Below are 20,026 nucleotides of genomic sequence, written 5' to 3' on the forward strand. Positions count from 1 at the left end.
GACTAAGGCTCCTGTCCTCAAATGGGTCTCGTCCCCGTCAGCTAAGAGCTACTTTTCCATCTCTTTTCCAGTCGATAATGGAAGCTCCTCTCATTAAAGAAAGTGCCTGTTATCCAGATCAATGAATAAATACGGATGAAAAGACATGGGGAATAAGGTTGGCCTACCGCACTCCTGATTGAATGAAGAATCCGGCCCAGCCCCACCTCGGTTGGTGGTAAGAAAGGATGGATATTCAATTCCCCGGGGCTGCCAAGCTCCTCAATCCCTAGCTTCGAACCCGGTGAAACCCGTTAGCTGATGGCCCAAAAGTCGTGAATGGAAAACAAAGATAAGAGCAGCTCGTACGGGATAAAAAACAAATTGAAGTGCAAATTCAAGTAAACATACAATATGCTTAACTTCAATTTTTCTTACAAAATACTGCTGATGGGTTTTTAGGGGGAAAATGCAAATACTGCTGATGGGTTTTTAGGGACTTTTCAAAATACCTATGATGGGTTTTCTCAAGAAAATACTGCTGATGATGGGCCTAAAAGAAGAAATTAGTTATTTAAAAGAAAACACTTTTTGAATTCTTCAAAAATGCTGATGTTGATGAGGAGCTGCTGCTCTTGTTTCCGTTGCTTGGGCTGCTTTCCTTAGCACGTCGCTATCGCATTCGTATCTCAGCAACTTAACTAGACTCTTATTTTGAGTATTAATTTGGAGTCAAGTTAAGTTGTAGTATTAATTAATTTGGGGCCATTTATACTCGTGTGATGGTCGAATGCAGTCGGTTGAGACTCCGATTCTTGGGTGGGAACTCTTCATTGTCAAGAGTGAGGCGACCATAGGGAGGACGAGCTTCTTCCCTCTTTCAGTTCAAGTCTTAAAATTCAGTTCAAGTTGTGAAGTATAATGAAGAAGTGTGATAAATTAGAAATTCATAGGAATGCGAAGTAGCGACAGGTATCTCAAGATATGATTCCGTCTTGCTTGCTTTCATTCTAGGATTCAGAACGAGATGAGAAAGCCCGTTCGCTTAAAAAAGCTTTTCCCTACGTGGAGTGAGATCATCACGATAAGGTTTCGAGAAAGCCCGGTATTTTCGCTTATCAGGGTCGTATATCTCCCGGCATATTCTCGGTCGATCCCTTCGGCCCTCAGCAGATTCAGATTAGAGTATTGCGTGAATGGACGTAGTGATTCAAAACTACTAAAGAAAAGGCCCTGCAGCACCAGGTCGAATATCTAAATGGCACGCAGCACCAGGTCGAATATCTAAATTCTTGGCATACCATAGTCGTCAATGGTGTACTACTCTCAGCAGATTACAGTAATTGCGTGAATGGCTATGAAAAACTACTCGACAATGCTGATGGCCCTTCCCTTCGTCTTTTTTCAGCTCTTCGCCCCTCTCCTTTACAGTCGAGCATATCCGGGTCTACAATCGACCTTACGGTCGCTGGCTATATTCTCCTTTTGTCGCCCCTCTCCTTATCAGTCGAGTTCTATCCTTACGTCTACAATCGACCTATCGGTCGCTGGCTCAACTACTCTTTTAGTCGCCCCTCTCCTTTCAGTCGAGCTCTATCTGTCGATACCCTCTCGCATAATATTCGCTCGAGCTCTATCAGGGTCTACAATCGACCTTACGGTCGCTGGCTATATTCTCCTTTTGTCGCCCAAAGCAACACCCAAAAAACCATCAGCAGTATTTTATGGCTCAACGGCCATTTACTCTTACCTTTACAGTCGAGTTCTATCCTTACGTCTACAATCGACCTATCGGTCGCTGGCTCTATTCTCCTTGTGTCGCCAATCGACTATCGTCTCACCTTATATGATAATCCTTCGCCTTGCGGCTCAGCTCTTCGCCCCTCTCGCATAATATTCGCTCGAGCCCTATCCTTTCGGATATCCTTCCCTTTCGTTCAGCTCTTCGCCCCTTCGAGCAGTTAGTTCCGGACCCACTCACAGGACTCACTCAGTCTGAGACCATGAATTCCTGAATAGAGAGATCCGATCCGTAATCTCAGTCTCATGTGAATTATAATAAAAAGTGTTTTTTAATTAAAGGCGAACAATCACGAGCTCTCTTTTCCAGCGAGCGGATTCGACCTTCCTGGCCTAAAAAAGGATGTCTATATGGCGCTCTCTTGCTGGACTAGACGAGAGACCAGATCTTCTACTTCTACGACAGCTATCAAGATAGTTGATCCGAGACAGTGAAAGTGGGGCAGAACGGAATCTCTCCAGTTCCAAAAGAGTGGGAAGAACTCTGATTGGACTCAGAGGTGCGGCCATTTTCTCGTGATGCATGATTGGTAAGTCAAGTCGAGTTCTTCAAGGAGCGAGCAAGAGCGACGCAGAGTGGGCTTCCTTTTGTTTTCTTCGTGTGGAATGGTGCGGAAGAGAACCTACTATCTGAGCCCTGTCTTTTCCATTTCATACTTAACGAACCGGCTACTGAATTTCCATTCCATATCTTCCGGAAGATGAGCGTCAACTGCGGTCAAGCTAAACCAGAGAGGTGCACGACCCAATAAGATAAAAGAGGTTGTCGTGGACAAGGCATAGCGCCCGATGTGTATAAGCTCGTTCAAGGCTTCAAAGAGCTGATCCAATGCAGACCAGACTCTGAAGGGTCCGTGTACGTGAGCTTGCAGACGACTTCTTTTGGGTCCGTGTATGTCTCCTTCTTGGGCTTCGTACGGGAAGTACGGCACTACTGGAAAGGGACATCTCAGATTCAGATCAGGGAAGGCAAAGAGATCTCAGGCACTGTATAGTATGTATGGCCCTAGCAGAGCAATGAACTGGGCCAAGGTACTCCTAAGAAGGGAAGTCGCGGCTGGGGAATGCTCATCCCATCAGACTTGGACTCAGTAGAGGATAGCGCCGGGGACCGACTAATGGTAGCCGTAGGAGGAAGTGGGCTCTCGACTTCGCTTTTCCCCTGCCAAAAGCATACACTGGGCAAAGAGGATTTGAGTGGGGCCAGTGCCAGATTCATTGAACATCCGAGTGGCGAGACATCTGAATTTTGAGTATGGTGCTCTTGCCCATAGTGCTGGCTGAAAGAGGGAGGGCTCAGCCTAAAAGAATCAGATCCGGCTTCTTTCAACATGGAAAGGCACTGGCTGGGCTCTCTAAAGATAGCTGCCGCCTGCCCCTCTCTTTTCCCTCTAACTCTCTTCCGCATGGGACACATCTCCGGGAAGACTAGAACCTAGAAAGCGCGTGCAAGCACCCTCCGCACCACAGACAAGGATGGATGACCGGAAAAGGATGGCAACCGGACAACTACTGATGCTTTAGCCGACTCTTGCCCGTTCAGCGCCCGTTCAGAGAAGAGTCCGCGCATAGACGTCTTCGAACTCGAACCCACGTCCTCGCTATATCTTTCTAACTAAGGACAGAACCATAGGTGCGGAGCGAGCACAACACATGCTGAAGATCAATGGTCAGATACGTGATGGAACCTAAGAAAGAGAGGAGCGAGGAAGGACGGGCGAAAGATGCAGGATAAAGAGACAGAATAAGAGGCAAAATGAGAGGAAAGTTAAAGTAATCATAGGATAGTTTCTCGTGCGAAGTGAGAGGTGCGAAGAGTATAAACTTGAATTCTTCCTTGGGTGGATTCCCGGCATTAGAAAGGGATTTGAGTTGAGTCCCAGTAGCTCGCCAAACTTGATTCACGAAATTAAGCACTTACTTAAATATAATGACTCGTCCCTTCTTTTGTCTCCTTTCCTGTAGTCCGCGTACTTCCCCTCTTTGGAAAGCTTTCAAGCAAGAAGAGCAGAAAGACTATTCGGGCTGGATTCAACCATAAGACAGACAGGAGGCATAAACAAATGAACTGAAGGAAAGGACATAGAAGGAAGGGGTAGAGATCAACTCTGAAGGCGAAGGCTCATGCAAGTTATCTATTCATTTCTGAAGACTGTTGGAAATAAGAAACCATTGCAACTAGATGCTGAGTCGGCCTCATGCCTTTTGATCGCTTGCTCCAGTTCTTCTTTCCCGTCTTTGTAGTCACTGTCGTTCGCTCGCGTATACGTATAATCAGCGTCCCTCTTTCTTAGCAGCCTTCCTTCCGATCATGAGTGGAAGGGGAGAGACCCTCTCTCCTCCGATCATAAGTAGGACTAGCAGCCTTCCGATAATAAGTAGGGGACAGAAGAGCGATAAAGCACTGAGCGAAAAAGCATTGATAGAAGAGCGATAAAGCACTGATAGAATGAAAGACGGACCGAGGTCTAAGTCGACGCTCCGATCGAGAGGTGGTGCTATGCGATGAGATTGTAGGGAGAAGGCAGCTGTGCTTCGGTGTACGGGGTCTCTACTCTCTAGGTGCCTGGGGTCTCTACTCTCTATTGGTAGAGGAGAGGGAGAGTATACGGAGCATTGCATTCTTCGTAGCTGGCCAAAGAAAGAATGTTGCCAGCCAGTAGGAGATGCCGGGAGCGCCGAGCCGGATGTCATGCCATCGTTCCTAATAGAATCGGGCCCGGAACTGCAGAAGAAAGATCCGAACTTGCTATTAGCGGACAAGATAGTAAACCAGAGCGCATTCCCACCGAACCAAAATCCGCGAAGGGCAGTGCGGGGAGTTCCGGTCGAGGAAGGCTTAGCGCTTAGATCAGAATCAGATCAAGGGTGGCGAGGCGTCGTTGGGGACAGTTCAAATGAGATGATCCTGTTCGGTTCCCAGTCTTCGGACCCAATCCCAGTTGGGCGAGAGGGAGGAGAACCCACCTTCCCAGTAGCGGACGAGAAGTAGTTCAGAGCGAGGAGCGAATGCAGTGACGCGCTCCAAAGTAGATCCAATCCTCTCCCTTACTTAAACTTACGAGCTATTACATACTATCTCCCTCATATTCTCGGTCGATCCCTAAGAGTTCATGGCCCAAAGCCATTATAGTATTAAGTGAAGCTGGCCTTAATATAGTCATTTTGTTTGTTTGAGTAGATCAGTAGTACTTTTGAATAGCCCCACCCTAAGTAATCTCGACGAGGAAATAGTGAGAGAAAGAAAATACTGTTTGAATTGAGCAAATCAAAGACAAAAAGAAGAAAATCAAAGAATTTGTTCTTTAAATACTGCTGACCTAAAAACCCATCATAGGTATTTTAAAGAAAGAGATTTGAGTTTGAATTTGAAATTCAAAAAGTGTTTTCTTGGCACCCTCAAACTTCGTAATTGCTCGCCTATTATGAACTTGTGCTCTAAAGCTCTCTTTTTGAGGAAAATTTGAGATAACCTTTTCTGGCATTCTTAAGACGAAAGGATAATGAATGACACATATCAGGGAAAATGTGCCATTATCGCACGATTCCTGCGAATACCTTAATGAAACCTCAACGGTAATATAACTGAAGAGTGAGAAGCACGATTAAGATGAACATGAGGAAGAAATGAAAGAAGATAAGCCTGGTGATTGATACTGACTAGAGCGTGAATCCCGAGACTGACGATGATGAGGCTTTGATACGTTACTCTCAACAACCTGATTCTCGTCGTCCTTACGCGCTCAAAGACGTAAAACAGTGATTTTTAACAGATTCCTAAATCTCCGCTTATTTTGGATCGAGTAGAAGATTGATTAAATAAGATCGATCATAATCTTAAGTCTCTTTATAGGACCCAGAGAAAGAAGAGATGAAGAAGAAGAAGACTCTTCAGACTATCGATGAAAACGATAAGAAGAGAGAAGAATCAAATGAACGAATGGCAATAGCGGTATAGCGTTATATTTGCTCAAGCAAGAATCTGTTTGAAACTCCGAAAAGACCATAATAGCGGACGTATGTTATTATTCCAATAGCCCGAGGGGTATGAGGATTTGGAAGAGTGAAAAGCCTGTTCAATGTACGTAAAATGGTATGCATCAGACTCTGGAGGCACTGATCACTAATAGTCACCCCTCTTTGCAGGTTACCTTACGAGGGAAAGCAGAGTGCTTCTCTTCATTCTCGGATAAGGAGTAGGGCACGAAAGACTTAATAATAAGACCTTCTAGTAGAGAAAAGACACATAAATACAAACTATCAAGACAATCAACACATTCATAGCACTACTACATACCATCATGCAAATATTGAGCGAGAGAGTGCAAGATAGTATTGTGTCTTGATAGTGTTTTTGCTAGCCGGGAGGCACTCGGGTTTGCTTTCCATTAGAGTTTGAGATTGAGATTGAGATTGCGGGTTCGCTTCGGTCTTGGTCTTGCCCTTAACCTAAGGCACTGTGCTTCTTTCTACTACGTCATATTTCTTTGGAATGATCAAGACCATTGCATATGCTTCTTAAACCTAGCTTCACCTCTGATCTTATGCGTATGCCTTTCCTTTGCTCTAGCGATGTATTTATCCGACCTCTAACGGCAGATTCAAAGTTCAATTAGTCCAAGTCCGCTACATAGGAAGATAAGCAATTGGTGGAAGGAGTATAAATGGTATTTCCCCAAATTACATTTACGACTACTTATATTATAGTAGGGGCTCACTCACCTAGAGTGAGACTAGCAACGTCTTTCTAGAATCATCACTCTGTCTTTTTCAAGAGTGGGAAAGTGGACTTCTCATATTCTCTTTTCAGCCATGAGTCTAACTCGAACTGCCCCTCAGCAACTTGACTAATATAATAATAAGGAGAGTCAGTTCGAGTAAGTGAATGGAAGGGAACTAGACTGATTGGAGAAATTCTTAAGCTCGAGCTACTAAAAGAAGAAAAGAGTCTTCGGACCCGTACTCTTTCGTAGGCCACCCTGGCGCATCGGACAGTCGTTCTAGGAAGGGCCGATCCCTTTCCTGACCTTTCCGGTTACCTTCTCTTTTCCTTGCCACGTCGTTCTCACTCGTACCGCTCCGTGGGCTTTCCTTTGTTGCCCGGAAATAAAGAGCTTTCTGCTTGACCGGGCAGGCAAATTCATAAGTCGTTCCTCTCCTCGGAAGACTGAACAACAGGTGCTACGCCGGCATTAGAAAGGGATGATTGTTGAGTTCCATCCGCTCCCCTCTGGGAACTCTAATAGCATTCACAGCAGCAGCAGCCGGGAAGATAAAGAGAGTACTCGTTCGTTAGTCACGTTAACTTAATGAGCTTTCTCGGGACAATTAACGAAGCAGGCACTAAACTTATGACATTTCAAAGCTGGATTCCAGTCTAACATGGATGGCCGATAGCGGTAGTCATGAACTCGTACATTATGATTCTCTCGTTCGGGACCATTTAACTAAACTATTAGTTTAGAAAAGCATTCTTCTTGCATGTGTTAAGCATATAGCATCAAATGATCTTAAAATACTGCTGATGGGGTTTATAAGCAAGAGTCGTGAATGGCTAAGGCCATAAAATACCTATGATGGGTTTTTTAGGCATGACTCGACTTTTCTAAAGTTTCATATAAGAACGTTCACTTTTGAGCTTGAATTCGACGATCTGAGGCTGCCGGAGAAATACAACAATACGAATGAAGAAGGTCTCTTTATACTTGGTCTTCAGCAGAGTCAGGAGTGATAACGACTCTCAGGTTAGGTTCTTTTCACCTGAACCCCAAAGCCAACCAAATCTGAAGCCACGGATAAAGAGGGACGAGCGACAGCGACGTGGTGTGATCCCGCCTTTTAGGTTCTTTTAACCCCTGAACCCAATTTAGGTTCAAATAACCTGAACCCCGCCCTTGAGGTTCAAATAACCTGAACCCCAGATCAGAATCCCCTGATAAAGAGTATAAAGACACTGAATCCGAGTGAGGTCAGAGTGTGATCGAGCCTTTGAGAAGCCAAGGAGAGTACGTCAGGTCACAAGGAGAGTACGTCAGGTCAGATAGTGAGTCAGTAGTCAGAATACTCAGATAGAAAGGATCTCCAATTAAGTTTAAGGAAAGGATCTCCAATTAAGTTTAAGTCTTGCTCGACCCGTAGAGTTCATTCCGACGATTAACGACTCCTGCTAGAGTGAATTGAATTCCGACCTTTAGCGTTAGGAAAGTCTAATGATGAACTTCACGTATTACAATGGAAAGTCTAATGATGAACTTCACGTATTATTTTATTGGATTTGAACTTCACTTTCACTTAACTACTTGAATTTCTCTTTCCTTTCGCGCGGACTACTACTTATAGACTTTCATTGTTACCCGTCTTGGCTCGACTTGACTATCTACTGAAATGAAGGTAAGGGAGAAGCAGCATCTAATGTCAAGGGCATGATGTCTGCTTCCTTTTGGCACGAACACAATAGACTCGAATATAGCGGTTAAGGACAATCAATCACTATTGCGTAAAAGTTCTGGTTCATTCTTCACCTGCTCCTAGCGCTTTCTGGTTCATTCCATTCCATTCTTCACCTGCGTATATAGTCACTACTTCTAGTCACTACTTCACTACTCCACTTCCAGCCAATATGCTAGTCTAAGTCGACTACTTACGACTACTTATACTTAACTCAACTAATATCCAATTTCTCAGTAATTGAGCGCACTCGCTCGAACGAACCATCGCACATAGCCCATATCGGTCTCGAAAAGAGAGTTCACTCAAAAGAAATTCTATCTTTCTATAAACTCTCTTTCTATAAAATTCTAAATGGGATTCGTGAGTTCCGCGCTGGACAGGTAACCTCTGCTTAGATTGTGAGAGATGGGATAATCGTAGGGGCAGAGGTCGAATACTTGATTCAATGGTAGATAATCAAAGATAGGATTGCGCAATGCCTTACATAGTTGGAATGAAGGCACAACATCTTCACCACTTTTCCTGCTCCGCTTTCATGGGAAGATCCTGACTCAAGCTAGCTGCTGATACCATGGAAATGCAGGTAGACGTCTTCTTCGATTAGAGTGGGTCTGTCACAGATTCTGTCCTATGATAAACAAGGACGCTTAAAAAAAGGCCGCTTAGGAGTGAAAACGTACGTCTCTTCTTGACTGAGGCTACTGGGACTGTAGTAACGAAGCGCTTTCTCGCTCGATGTGTCTCTTAAGCATTTTCATCGTCAGACAGCAGGGATGCGACTGAGCTCTATTGAGACTTTTCTGGCAAGGTTTCAAGATTAACCGAGGGAGAGCTTCAACTATTCTTGTCAGAGATCATTTGGACTGATCTATTCTATTACACGAAACCGGATCAGTGGACTAGCCACACAATGCTCAGGCTAAGGAAGGAGTGAATCTAAAGTCAAGGTACGCGAACCAAAAGAACGTCGAAGACTATTGAAGACTAGTAAAGGGAAACATTCTTTGGTTTTATAGTTCGCCCACGCACGTTCCTTAAGGCGGGCAAGTCTCAATGGATAAGAGAGACGTTCTTGGTTCGATTACTTCTAAGATTTATTGGCTGACTGTTGACATGACGGACCGACAAAGATTATAGACTGGCCGATGAGGTCCGGCCGACGCTGGGTTTCAAAACCTAATAGAGGTCCGGCCGACGCTGGGTTTCAAAACCTCTTCCTCCGGCTCGTCTTCGCCTGAGTCAGATACCGGTAGCTAAGGTCTTCGGCCGGCCGGTTGCTCCAGTGAAAGAATACGCTCGTCCCATATATAGTTAGAGTGATGGTTAAGGTTATTCAATGAACTCGACCAGCTTAGAGGAGAAGGAAGATATGACTTATTATAACTCACCCAACCTTAGATACCACCCTATATGGTATTATATATATGGAAGGGATCGCCACTTAGAAAGGAAGTAGGAAGGGATCGCCACTTAGAACTTAGAGGTGTATGGTCCCACCCTCAAAGGTATGCTAAAAAGATGGGGGAGCAGAAGCAAAGAAAGAATGGGAATCTTACTTGACTTTGTCATTTTTGACATGAAAGAACCCCGTGAGAACCTAACCGAGAACGGAAGGTAATGGGAAGGTTCTTTTGTGCTTACCTCTTTAGTTTCTATAGTGTTCTTCCTTGTCTTGAAAAGGGCATGGAAATGAATCTTATAATAATCATAAGATAAGCAGGGCTCAAGGCAACGCAATGAATCTTATGATAAGCAGCTGTTGGCTATCTCCCCTCGACCCTGCCAAAGAAATCCGCTACGCCTATTTCTCATCCTACCCACTCATCAGGTGTTCAGCTGACTTTGATAGAGCCCTAACGTATTTGAATTCGGCGACCCGAACGTGAGAGTGAATGGCTTTGGGCCATTCACGCAATTACTGTAATCCGCTAAAAGGGACAGATGACATCAAAACCCGTCGTGACCTCGGCCCAAACGAGCCATCTAAAGAAATCCCTGCCCTCTAATTTACGACTACTATATTCCATTCAAAACTACTCGACAAAATACTGCTGATGGGTTTTTTAGGCGTTCGGGACCAGTCGAAGTTTAGAAAATCATTGGGACCATCCGAGTGATTCATTCCTCGGCTGGGGGGGCGTAACGACCCTCCAGGCGCGTTTAAGCGACAGAGCAATCTGTTGGCACGTGTCTTGTCACGAGCACATTGGTTGGTTGATGGCTTAAGCCACAATAAAGCCAATACAACTCTAAAATGCATCTCAACTGTGGCAGATGAGATGGATTGATCTAGTGTTCCTAGACGCCTTCCCTCGTACTGACAAGTTCCGGTACGTCAAGGAGAGTAGACTCATGGGATCCAGGTTAATAGGTAGTTTGTGTAGGGTGTCTTGTTTATGTTGGTTTGACTTAACAATCTCTTTCTAATTAAAACCAATAATGTAACAATGGCAGTCTTATTTAGCAATTTTACTGAACGCCTGCCTCAGGTTTCTTGGCGCCGTGTGTTTGAACACACGGGGCGGTTAAGGGGGTTCTTGATCAGAATCCACCTGGCCGTTACTGGTTATCTGACATTAGAAGGAGCTGTATGTTCGCTTGTAATCGCGCGAAGGTCTTTCGTAGTTTTGAATTTCGTAAGTCAGGGACATCGCTATATTTGAAACAGTGTGTTGTGCATTTGCAACAAGACTATGCTGGTTCACCTATTAGTGTAGGGAGTTCTGCTGTCAACGTAAGTCTAAGTCGAGCAGGGTTGCCAACTATTATTCCGAAACACCATCGTTTCATTATCATGAAAAGAGGTGAGAGAGGAGATAGATTGGTTAGGTTATATCTCTCATGGTTTAGTGTGTGTAGGGTTCTTCCTCTGGCCAAACGGATAAGTAAGGCCACGTGTTCGCTTCGATAACAACACCTCAGAGAGATGTGCCAAAGGTACGGAAGCTGTAGGAAATAATCAAAAGTGAGAACACCTTCAGAAGATGTACTTACCTTCGATCTCTGAGATTCCTATGTATAAGGGAATATCTTGGAGGCCGACATTACAGTCATTACCTAACGATGACCGTAGGTTCTGGAAAGATCCGAAACCCGAACCAAACGTAAGTTAATCACTGAAATACGAGTTGGCGGCGTTCGCAGGTTCAGCGAGGTTATTTGATCGTAAGAAGATGGCTTGGCATCCTGGTGCATTGTGGTCATGGAGCACTTTATATCCTTTAGACTATAGTTATAACACTATGGCTGTCCGTGAGGATCTATGCTTTTTCCATAATAGGGTCAAGCCTGTCTTGGAAGGGTTCTTTAAGCACTTAAGTGCCCTAGGTCCTCATCCCGGTCGTTTGACCTGTACCCTTTCTGGAGCTGGCAAAAGGCGTCTGTTTGCTATAGGAAACTATGTGCGAGAGCCTGCACCCTCTACATAGCTGGGCTATGCGAGTCTTATCTCGTATTCCCAATGATGGTACTTTCAATCAAGAAGGCCCCATCCACCGTCTTAGCAGGTTTTGCCCTACTGATGTTCTGTCTTTCGACCTTTCATCTGCGACGGATAGGTGGCCTGTCTTAGTCCTTACGGAGATCTTCGGATGCTTCTTTGGGCAAGAGACAGCGCTATGTGTTCTTAATGGGACCTTGTGGTGTAATGTATTTCATACTCATCGCCCTCTATTAAGAAAAGCGAGGTTTGTTTACTTTGCCGCTGGGCAACCTTTGGGCTATTACGGCTCTTGGGCCCTCTTCAGTCTCTCACACCATTTCATGGTGTGGCTGGCTGCGTGGTATGTTTACCCTAGGAGAACGGCACCATTTCGAAAGTATGCTCTTCTCGGCGACGACATAGTGATCGCTGACAGAGCTGTGGCCGAAAGGTACAAAGCTCTGCTAGATACAATGGATGTCTCTATATCTGAGTCTAAGTCAATTGACTCTAAGACAGGGGCAGTAGAGTTTGCTAAACAGTTCTGGGTAGATCGAGTTCAAGTTAACTTGACTCCAGTATCTGCGAAAGCGATTCTGGCATCTTCGTCACTTATAGGGCTGTGTCAGTTGGCTGAAAAGTACAACCTCTCTATGAGGTGTCTTGTAAGGCTAGCTGGTGCTGGCTATCGAGTCCGTGGTCGCATGCTCTCTACTCGTCTTTCGAGGCGATGGAAACGGCTGCGTGTTGTAGCGGATAGGTCCCTTTCGTACTATCGGTGACCTTTGGATTTGTGGTTTGGACGGGGCAACCCCATGAACCCTTATCTAAAGGGGATCATAATCGATAGAGTGAGAGCGAAGTACAAACCCAAGCAATTGGTTTTGATACCAAGCAATCATTTGGTGAGGAAGATCTACTTGACTTGAGCGGACCATTCATCGCGAATGGATGAAAGAATGGCTAATCTGGCTTAAGTGGTATTGTGAAATTGCGCTTGCGCCCAATCCCAGTCTTGAAGAGCTATTTAATCCTCCTATGATCTCGCACACATGGAAACGCAATACTAAAGATCAGAATTCAATAAAGTATGGTTTCTTATGGCGTTGTTGGGATCTAGGGGATGAATGGATTCGTCGGGACTCTACCCCCTTGTTTGACAGAGGGGAGAACAGGTAAATCTTGTGAAGTCAGTTCTGACGGAGTACAGTTGTCCAAACTGTATCTCCTTAAGGATAATCAGACTATAAGTATTTAAGCGCACCTGAGAAAATCATTCTTCTCTTTATGTCATGTGTTAAGCATTAAGCATCAACTTCAATTCCCTTATCTCTGATCTCCCTGACTTGAGTTAACGAATGAGCTTTCATTCCAGATCTTAGGCCCCGGAGCACTTACTTAAGTACTTCGCGGGCCCGACCACTGACGGCCTTGCTCTATTTATGGAGCTTTCTCGATCAACTTTCATTCAAGAACGTCGTCTTCTCATGAAATATTGAATTCAGATATTCGATCTATTCTTATACCATGTAATTCAGATGAAGATCGACCGGTATCTTTAGATAGCTCGAAATTAGACCTTCTTCCCCGTATTCTGCACCAAGAGTTCATGGCCCAAAGCCTACAAATACTGCTGATGGGAATTGGGTGTTGCTGCGAGTGATAATGACGCGTATCAAATTCGTTTCTTCTGGATCGAAGCTCTATGTCTAATTCAGTCCTTCGCAAGCTTCCTTCAAAGGGAGAGTCCATAGGCGCGAATACTCGGATTTGGCTTGGAAGTGCTCGCTGAGCGGTCTCTCTATTGATGCACCGGATGTCTGTCCGAAAGCTCTGTTATCTCTATCTTCTTTTGACTCCTAGGTACTCTATCACTTCATTCGTTCGTTTGGTACACTCCACTTGCTTGAGTGCTCGCTCCGGTACACTCGTCGGGTTTGATATAAAGAAATTGAAACTAGGATTGAAGACAGCATGAAAGAATCCCTTGAGAAGACCGATCCTCAAGCCTCACTATCCCCTCTTTATGGTAGAAAGAAGCCCCCTTCTCGTCGATCCTTGGCTTTAAGTTGAGTTTCTTTCTGGTCCTCGTCCTCCCGGGATTGAAGTTAAGCGGTCTCCGGATATGCATCTAACTCAGCATAAGTATGCCATTGCCATGGAATGTTTCTTTCGTTGCCCTGTGTGACTCCAGCACTACGCGAGCCATGAGCAAAGCATGCAATTAGCACTGGTAGAGCGGGGAGGTACTTGCCAGAAAGAAAGAGAGGGGAGCCAACCGAAAGGGAGAGAATAGACTTATAACGAAGCCAATCATTATTATATAATATCTTTCTCTTTCTTCACCTGTCATGTAGGAGGCGGATCCTAAAGTGCTTCTTTCTTCTTCTTTTTCTTCTTAGGTTTTTGTTTCTTTGGTGGGTACTTGTATAGTAAAGGCAGGTAGTACCCAAAGACTAACTTTAAAAAGGCTGCTATCTTAATCACGACGTTCTTAAAGGTTGGAGAGCCTACACGCCTACACAGAGTTTCAAAAAGGTTGGTATTAGCACTCGCTTAGGTGCTAAAGGTGGAAAGGTAGATAGATATGTGAGCCAATTAGTCCTTGAACTAGGGAGAGGAACGAGGGATACCGACGTCTCGACCAACGGGAGAGGGCATATTAATCCAATTCCAATTCCAATAGAGTACTATACTTGACTTGTGAAGGAGGAAATCGTAGTCCCACAGGATTCAAGAAAACCGGTAGACGTGTCGTTGACCAGCTCTTTTGGTCCCTCCTTTCCTCTGTCGCTCGAAAGCCTCCGCTTGCTTCTGTTGTTAAGCTTATTCCACCAGCGGAAACTAAACCATCTAGGTAATTAAGTACTCTTTGAGGATCGCTAGACAAGTCGGGGGCCGGCTCTCTTTCTCTTTAAAACAAGAATGAACAAAGAAAGAGTGAAAGGAGAAAAATAGATATTGACTAATTGCCCAGCATGCTATTCTCCACGCCCAATCATATATCGACGAAGCGGGGGGCTCCCACAAAGAAAGTCTTTATAAAACATGAAGAAGGCTTTCAGTCGAAGGAAAGAAATGATTCTTATTGGGGTCTATTGTATGGGCCCAAAGGTATCCCAAGACCTAACAAAGGATCTAGTGGTTACCTTGGAGTGGATAGCAAGAAACCTATCCATGCTGGGACACTGAGATGCACTAGCGTTCGAATGCACCTCTTATAATTAACTCAACTCAGAAGATCTATCCTAGAACATCTTGCGAAGCCGGTTCGGTAGTTCTTGCATCGAACTATGTTAATGAACTCATAGGAACTGGCCTCATTCTCATTCGCTGCAACTGACTTATAGTACTAGAGTGATATCGCTATAGTTATGAGAAACTACGAAAGATCCACTCGACTATACAATAATCTATATCTCGATCTCTCTATCGCGTATCCGCTCGAGCCTATCCTTATATAATCTTTGCCCTGACTCTATTTAGAGCTATCTGACTCTACAATCGACCAAAAAAAGTAAATGATGGTATGGCGCTGCCTCAACTATGCTACTAACTATTCTTTCCGTCGCCCCTTCCCTTCGTTCAGCTCTTCGCCAATCGACTATCGTCTCACCTATCCATATCCATCTCCATCTCCAGTGGGTACACTTCCCTTCGTTCAGCTCTTCGCCCCACAGCAACAGTCGTAAATGGCTCAACGGCCATTTACTCTTACCTTATCAGTCGAGCTCGATCCTTACGTCTCCAATCCCCCTTCCCTTCGTTCAGCTCTTCGCCCCTCGCCCTTCGGGCGAGCTCAATCGGTTGATTCCCTATCGGTCGCTGGCTCGTCTACACGTCGCCCCTTCCCTTACGTTCAGCTCTTCGCCCCTTCCCTAATTAGCTGTCTTGCCAATAGCACATGAAGGAAGACTGACGAGCAGTGGTACATATCTACCATAACAGTCTTGATTGAGGATCGCCCTTGGGTTTGAATGTTCAAGCTAGTTCTTCAACCCAGAGTGGGGCTATGAAAGTTTATCGCCAGCCCATTGAATAGCTACAGTTCGATCGGGTCCATTATTCTCCTTAGTTGAGCTAGAGTGGACTCTTTTATTAAGAAGAGGCTAGGCGTCCGGACAATAAGAGTTTGAATGCTTGTCTCTATTACAAGAGAAGCAGTGGCAGCAAGCAGAGTTCTCCATACCAGGATGCCACCTACACAGAATAGCTAATCTCAGGTTTCGAGTACTTCTCTACAGGTAAATGAATCCGAGACGAGAGCAGCACCAGTTTCTCCATCCACCTCTTTGTCAAGCTCATGACCAACGGTTGAATGCTTACATTACATAAAGGGTCTTGTCTTCCTACCTTCCATCTGAACTTCATCCTACAACACTTAGGAATGGAACCCGACTTCCCCGTGCAAGGCCTTAACTAATTCTCCGCTTGGTCACCTTTCTCTCGCCTTGACCTCGTGAAAGCAACTGACAATGATTCTGCAGACTTCCGGTCGGAAGGTACTTACGAAAAGAAAGAGAGAAATCCGTCCCTAACCGAAAGATCAGAGTCTTCCGCTTAGTAGAAGCGAGAGTTCACCCCATCATCCCAAGTCACCGACGAACTAGACTCCATAGGCAGAGTCAGAAAGCATAGACAAGAGGCTGCTAATGCTGGCAGTAGATAGATCGCACGAAGGTGCGAAGCGAAAGAGGCCCGTACAACATCTCACACTTTATTGGCATCGCCGAGTGCCCCTTTTGATCCTCTCGTGCTTGAATTGAATCCATTCACGAAACAGAATGGTAGATCTAGATCCCCAGTCGGTACCAATTGCACCTCCTACCCGCCAATAAAGGAGTTGAACTACTTCCTCTATCCTAGCTCACAATAGCCTTATTAGGGGTCAAGAAGAGAAAGAAGAGGTCAACGCATCATCCTTACAGCTCGACTGCTGCAATGTTGTCTTCTTTCTATTCCAATAGAGAGAGGTACTCGAAACTTGTCCCTCTTCGGGTAGCTAGCTGACCTAGATTAGGCAAAGAGAAGCTAAGAGCAATGAATAGCAGGCTCCAAGTCAGAGAGGAAAGACGAGTTATTACTGGTAGCTTGTAGGAAGATAATGCACCTGAGTCCAGACCGCAGAGAACGGGGCAACCAAAGAGACCTCTGAACTGCTACTTCGCAAGGAAGATGATTGACCATAAGGATATGATATGCCGACACCAAGTGCGGACCCTTTCAGGTGGATCCGACACCTGCCCCAAACGATCCCAGCAACTTAATTAGAGTAGAGTGAATGGCCCTCCTCCTAAACATAAAGAATATTGAGTCTACAATTTCACTTTTGACATCAGGGAAATACCATACACTCGTAGGGGCACCTAATCAGAATCGTGAATGGAAGGGCAGGGATTTCTTTTAGATGGGTCGACCTTTATACGTCAGCAATCAATCTCTTTCGTAGTCTTAGTTTTGAATAGCCATTCACGACAAAATACTGCTGATGGTAAGAGTAAATGGCCGTTGAGCCATAAAATACTGCTGATGGTTTTTTGGGTGTTGCTGTTGTTCCTTTGGGGCAATTTACTAAAAATCTTATCTGACGGGCCATTCACTCTACCGTTCGGGACCCGAGAGTTCCATAGTTCTTCAGTTCGAGTTGCATGTGTTAAGCATTGAGCATCCACTTTGATTTTGATCTCCTCACTCCTTCTTTTAAGTGTACTCAAGAGCTTTCAATCAAGGATCTTAGGCAACCGTAGCACTTACTAAGTACTTCGCGGGCCCGACCACTCGTGGCGTTGCTCTTTGGGCGTTCTCGATCAGAACTTTGATGAAATATCCGAGGATACTCAAAATATTGAGTCCTCATTGAAGATGAAGAGGGAAGCACTTCGTCTCACTACACTTGAAGTACCTTTAGGAAGGGGTGTTTCATTTAAGTTAAAAAAGTGCAATCCAGAATTCTACCGAAGAGCCTATTCCTATAAGGTCGTTTGTCCCCATGGTTTCTAAAGTTGGATGCATTGAATTTCCTTGTTGCATAAGGTAAGCAACATGATCCCTGGCTTGGATAGCTGAGGGCCGGTATCCGTACTACGGCCATATCTTGTTGCTTGATTGGGAATTGGACTCTAGTTCGCAACCGAGAAAAGCAAGGAAGACCGAAAGGGGAGAGCGAGGTCCAATGATCCTGTTTTCAAACCGAATGAAAGCAACACCTTACTAAAGAAAGAAGTTAGGAACCCAATCAAAGGAGTTTTTTCGCACAATCAGAGGAATGGAATCACCGACTGATGTGACGATGACCGGAACCGCTTCTACAGGTACGAACTGTCTTATTGCGTTGGAGAACTTCCTGCTTGGGAGCGGCTGCTCTCGTACCACCTACAGGTACAGACAACTACCGGTAGATGAGCGCTTGAGTTCTATTCTGAAGTTTCATTCCGTTCCGTCAGGGGCTGTTTCAACAGCAATAGCAGGAATAGTAATCGAATCACCGGCAATGCTAGAAGCAGCCGAAGTCGTTGCATTAGTGGCATGAGTAATCTCAACTGGAGCAGGGAAACTAGAAGGAAGTGGTGATAAAACTGCCATAGTAGGAGCTGCCGGCGGAGGAGTCACAGGGGTGACACGCTCCTCAGTACGCACCACAGGGATGAAAACCATATCATCATAAGAAGTGCCATTAGTAGAACCTGGAGACTGGATAGTAGCAAACGGAAATGATAATTCATCAAAGATGACATGCCTGGAGATGAAAACACGGCCTGAAGAGGGATCGACCCCTTCCTCTTTCTACATCCTTTTGGATGTCCGGCGGAGTCGTCTCCATGAGTTGGAGTTGCTCGGCAGGGGTGCTCGTCCTTACCTTAGTAGCGCTCTTTGGACTAGCATCAGCGGCTATATCACGGATTTCATCCAATGAGTAGCGCTCTTTGGACTAGCATCAGCGGCTATATCACGGATTTCATCCAATTCAAACTCGCCCCACACAAGGGGTTGCCCGTCCTGCTTGAGAAGGTACCTACAAATGGACGCCCAGTTTCTATGAAATTGAACATCCAGCGTGCGTCCCTCCCATTCATGGAAGACCCGCCTTATTCTCTTCGTTGCTGTGTTTTTTGAGGCATCCCGGTTAAGGATGCCCGCGTGAAGGTTGTAGCCGCTTTCGGAATGGCTTTCCTTCGCAACAAGAATGGCGCGGCAGTCGAACAGTTCCTTAAGCCGGTCCCTCACCCACTCAGGATTTGCGGTTGGTCTGCCCTCCGCGTGACTGAGTGTTTAAAGTATATACTCTCGGAGAGTAGACACTTTCTTTTTAGTCATGGCGATCGTGTGGCATCTAGTCAACTTCACGGCTGGATTCGGGAACGCTTAATAATAGATCTCTCTGAACTTTTTATCAAGATGAGGTGATCGTAACACAGTATATAAGACTCGTGAAGAGGGCAATCCAATCTTGCGCTTTACACACGGAAGATTGGATTAAGTCGACCTATGCTTTCAATACTTACCCTGACCCAGCCACCAGCCACTTAGCTCTAGCTTCGGCCGATCCTTCGTCATATGCTTAGTCAAAACCACTCTTGCTACGATGCGACTTTTGGAGAGAGTCCCTTTTTTTCGGGATAGGCAGGATATCTTGGTTTGGGAAAAGAGGTTCAAAAGAGGAATGAATGCTCCTCCATCTGTGGTTATTGCTTTGGGATCCTATAATTCATCGCTACTAACTAGAAGAAGTTCCTGGGCTAAGAAGAGCTCCCCTGTAAAGCCTTTGATTCGACTTTGGGCAATGCCACTTTGAAAGAAAGGGAACCTCTTGGGTTGGGGGAGCCTGGATATGTCGATTTAGAATAAGCCGATGCATATGGGAACGAAACGTGAATGGTTTTTTGATTCCTCGAGTTACTGCGGGTACACTTTTTGCCTAGGAGTGATTCCTTCTCGGTAGAACCTTCTTTCTAAGTCGAGTGACTGGGGACTACCTCCTCGCTGGAAAAACTACATTCTTGCTTTTGGCATCTTCCCCACCCTCACTTGAAGACGAAAGATCAAATTCGATTCAAAGATCGGAATCATACCTCCAGCAGGCAAGGTCGGCTCAAGAAGTGGAAGTTGTGATATGGAAAGAAGACCCAGAGAAAATAACTGAATCTGGGATCCATCCATACGCGGCTTGCCTTTGACTACGCATTGTCAGTCCTTTGAGAGACATAAAGACCTACCGACAAGGTCTCCTTTGTCTACTACGTCTTTCCCCTTTTGTCTAGGAGCCTCTTTCAATAATCTTAAAAAAGAAAGTTTCATTTTCCGCTTCACTTCAAAATGAGATTAAAAAACGATGCTTCCTTGGCCGTGTAGAACATGGATTAGCATTATCTCATTCTA

The 20,026-nt window shown here is 45.2% G+C and overlaps 1 protein-coding gene across 1 annotated transcript; it reads left to right on the forward strand.

Moving 5' to 3' along the window:
• Positions 1-10,831: 10,831 nt before the first annotated feature.
• On the forward strand, positions 10,832-12,632 carry LOC122037870 (uncharacterized mitochondrial protein AtMg01110-like). Its single transcript, XM_042597325.1, has one exon. It carries the CDS (start codon positions 11,629-11,631, stop codon positions 12,430-12,432), a length of 804 nt encoding a protein of 267 aa, XP_042453259.1. The 5' UTR covers positions 10,832-11,628; the 3' UTR covers positions 12,433-12,632.
• The last annotated feature ends 7,394 nt before the right edge of the window (positions 12,633-20,026 follow it).

Source organism: Zingiber officinale, unplaced genomic scaffold (genome assembly GCF_018446385.1).
Source record: "Zingiber officinale cultivar Zhangliang unplaced genomic scaffold, Zo_v1.1 ctg99, whole genome shotgun sequence".
Lineage (NCBI taxonomy): Eukaryota > Viridiplantae > Streptophyta > Magnoliopsida > Zingiberales > Zingiberaceae > Zingiber > Zingiber officinale.

Excerpts from the sequence above, each read along its gene's own strand:
- LOC122037870 (XM_042597325.1), top strand. The coding sequence starts at position 11,629 with ATGTGCGAGAGCCTGCACCCTCTACATAGCTGGGCTATGCGAGTCTTA.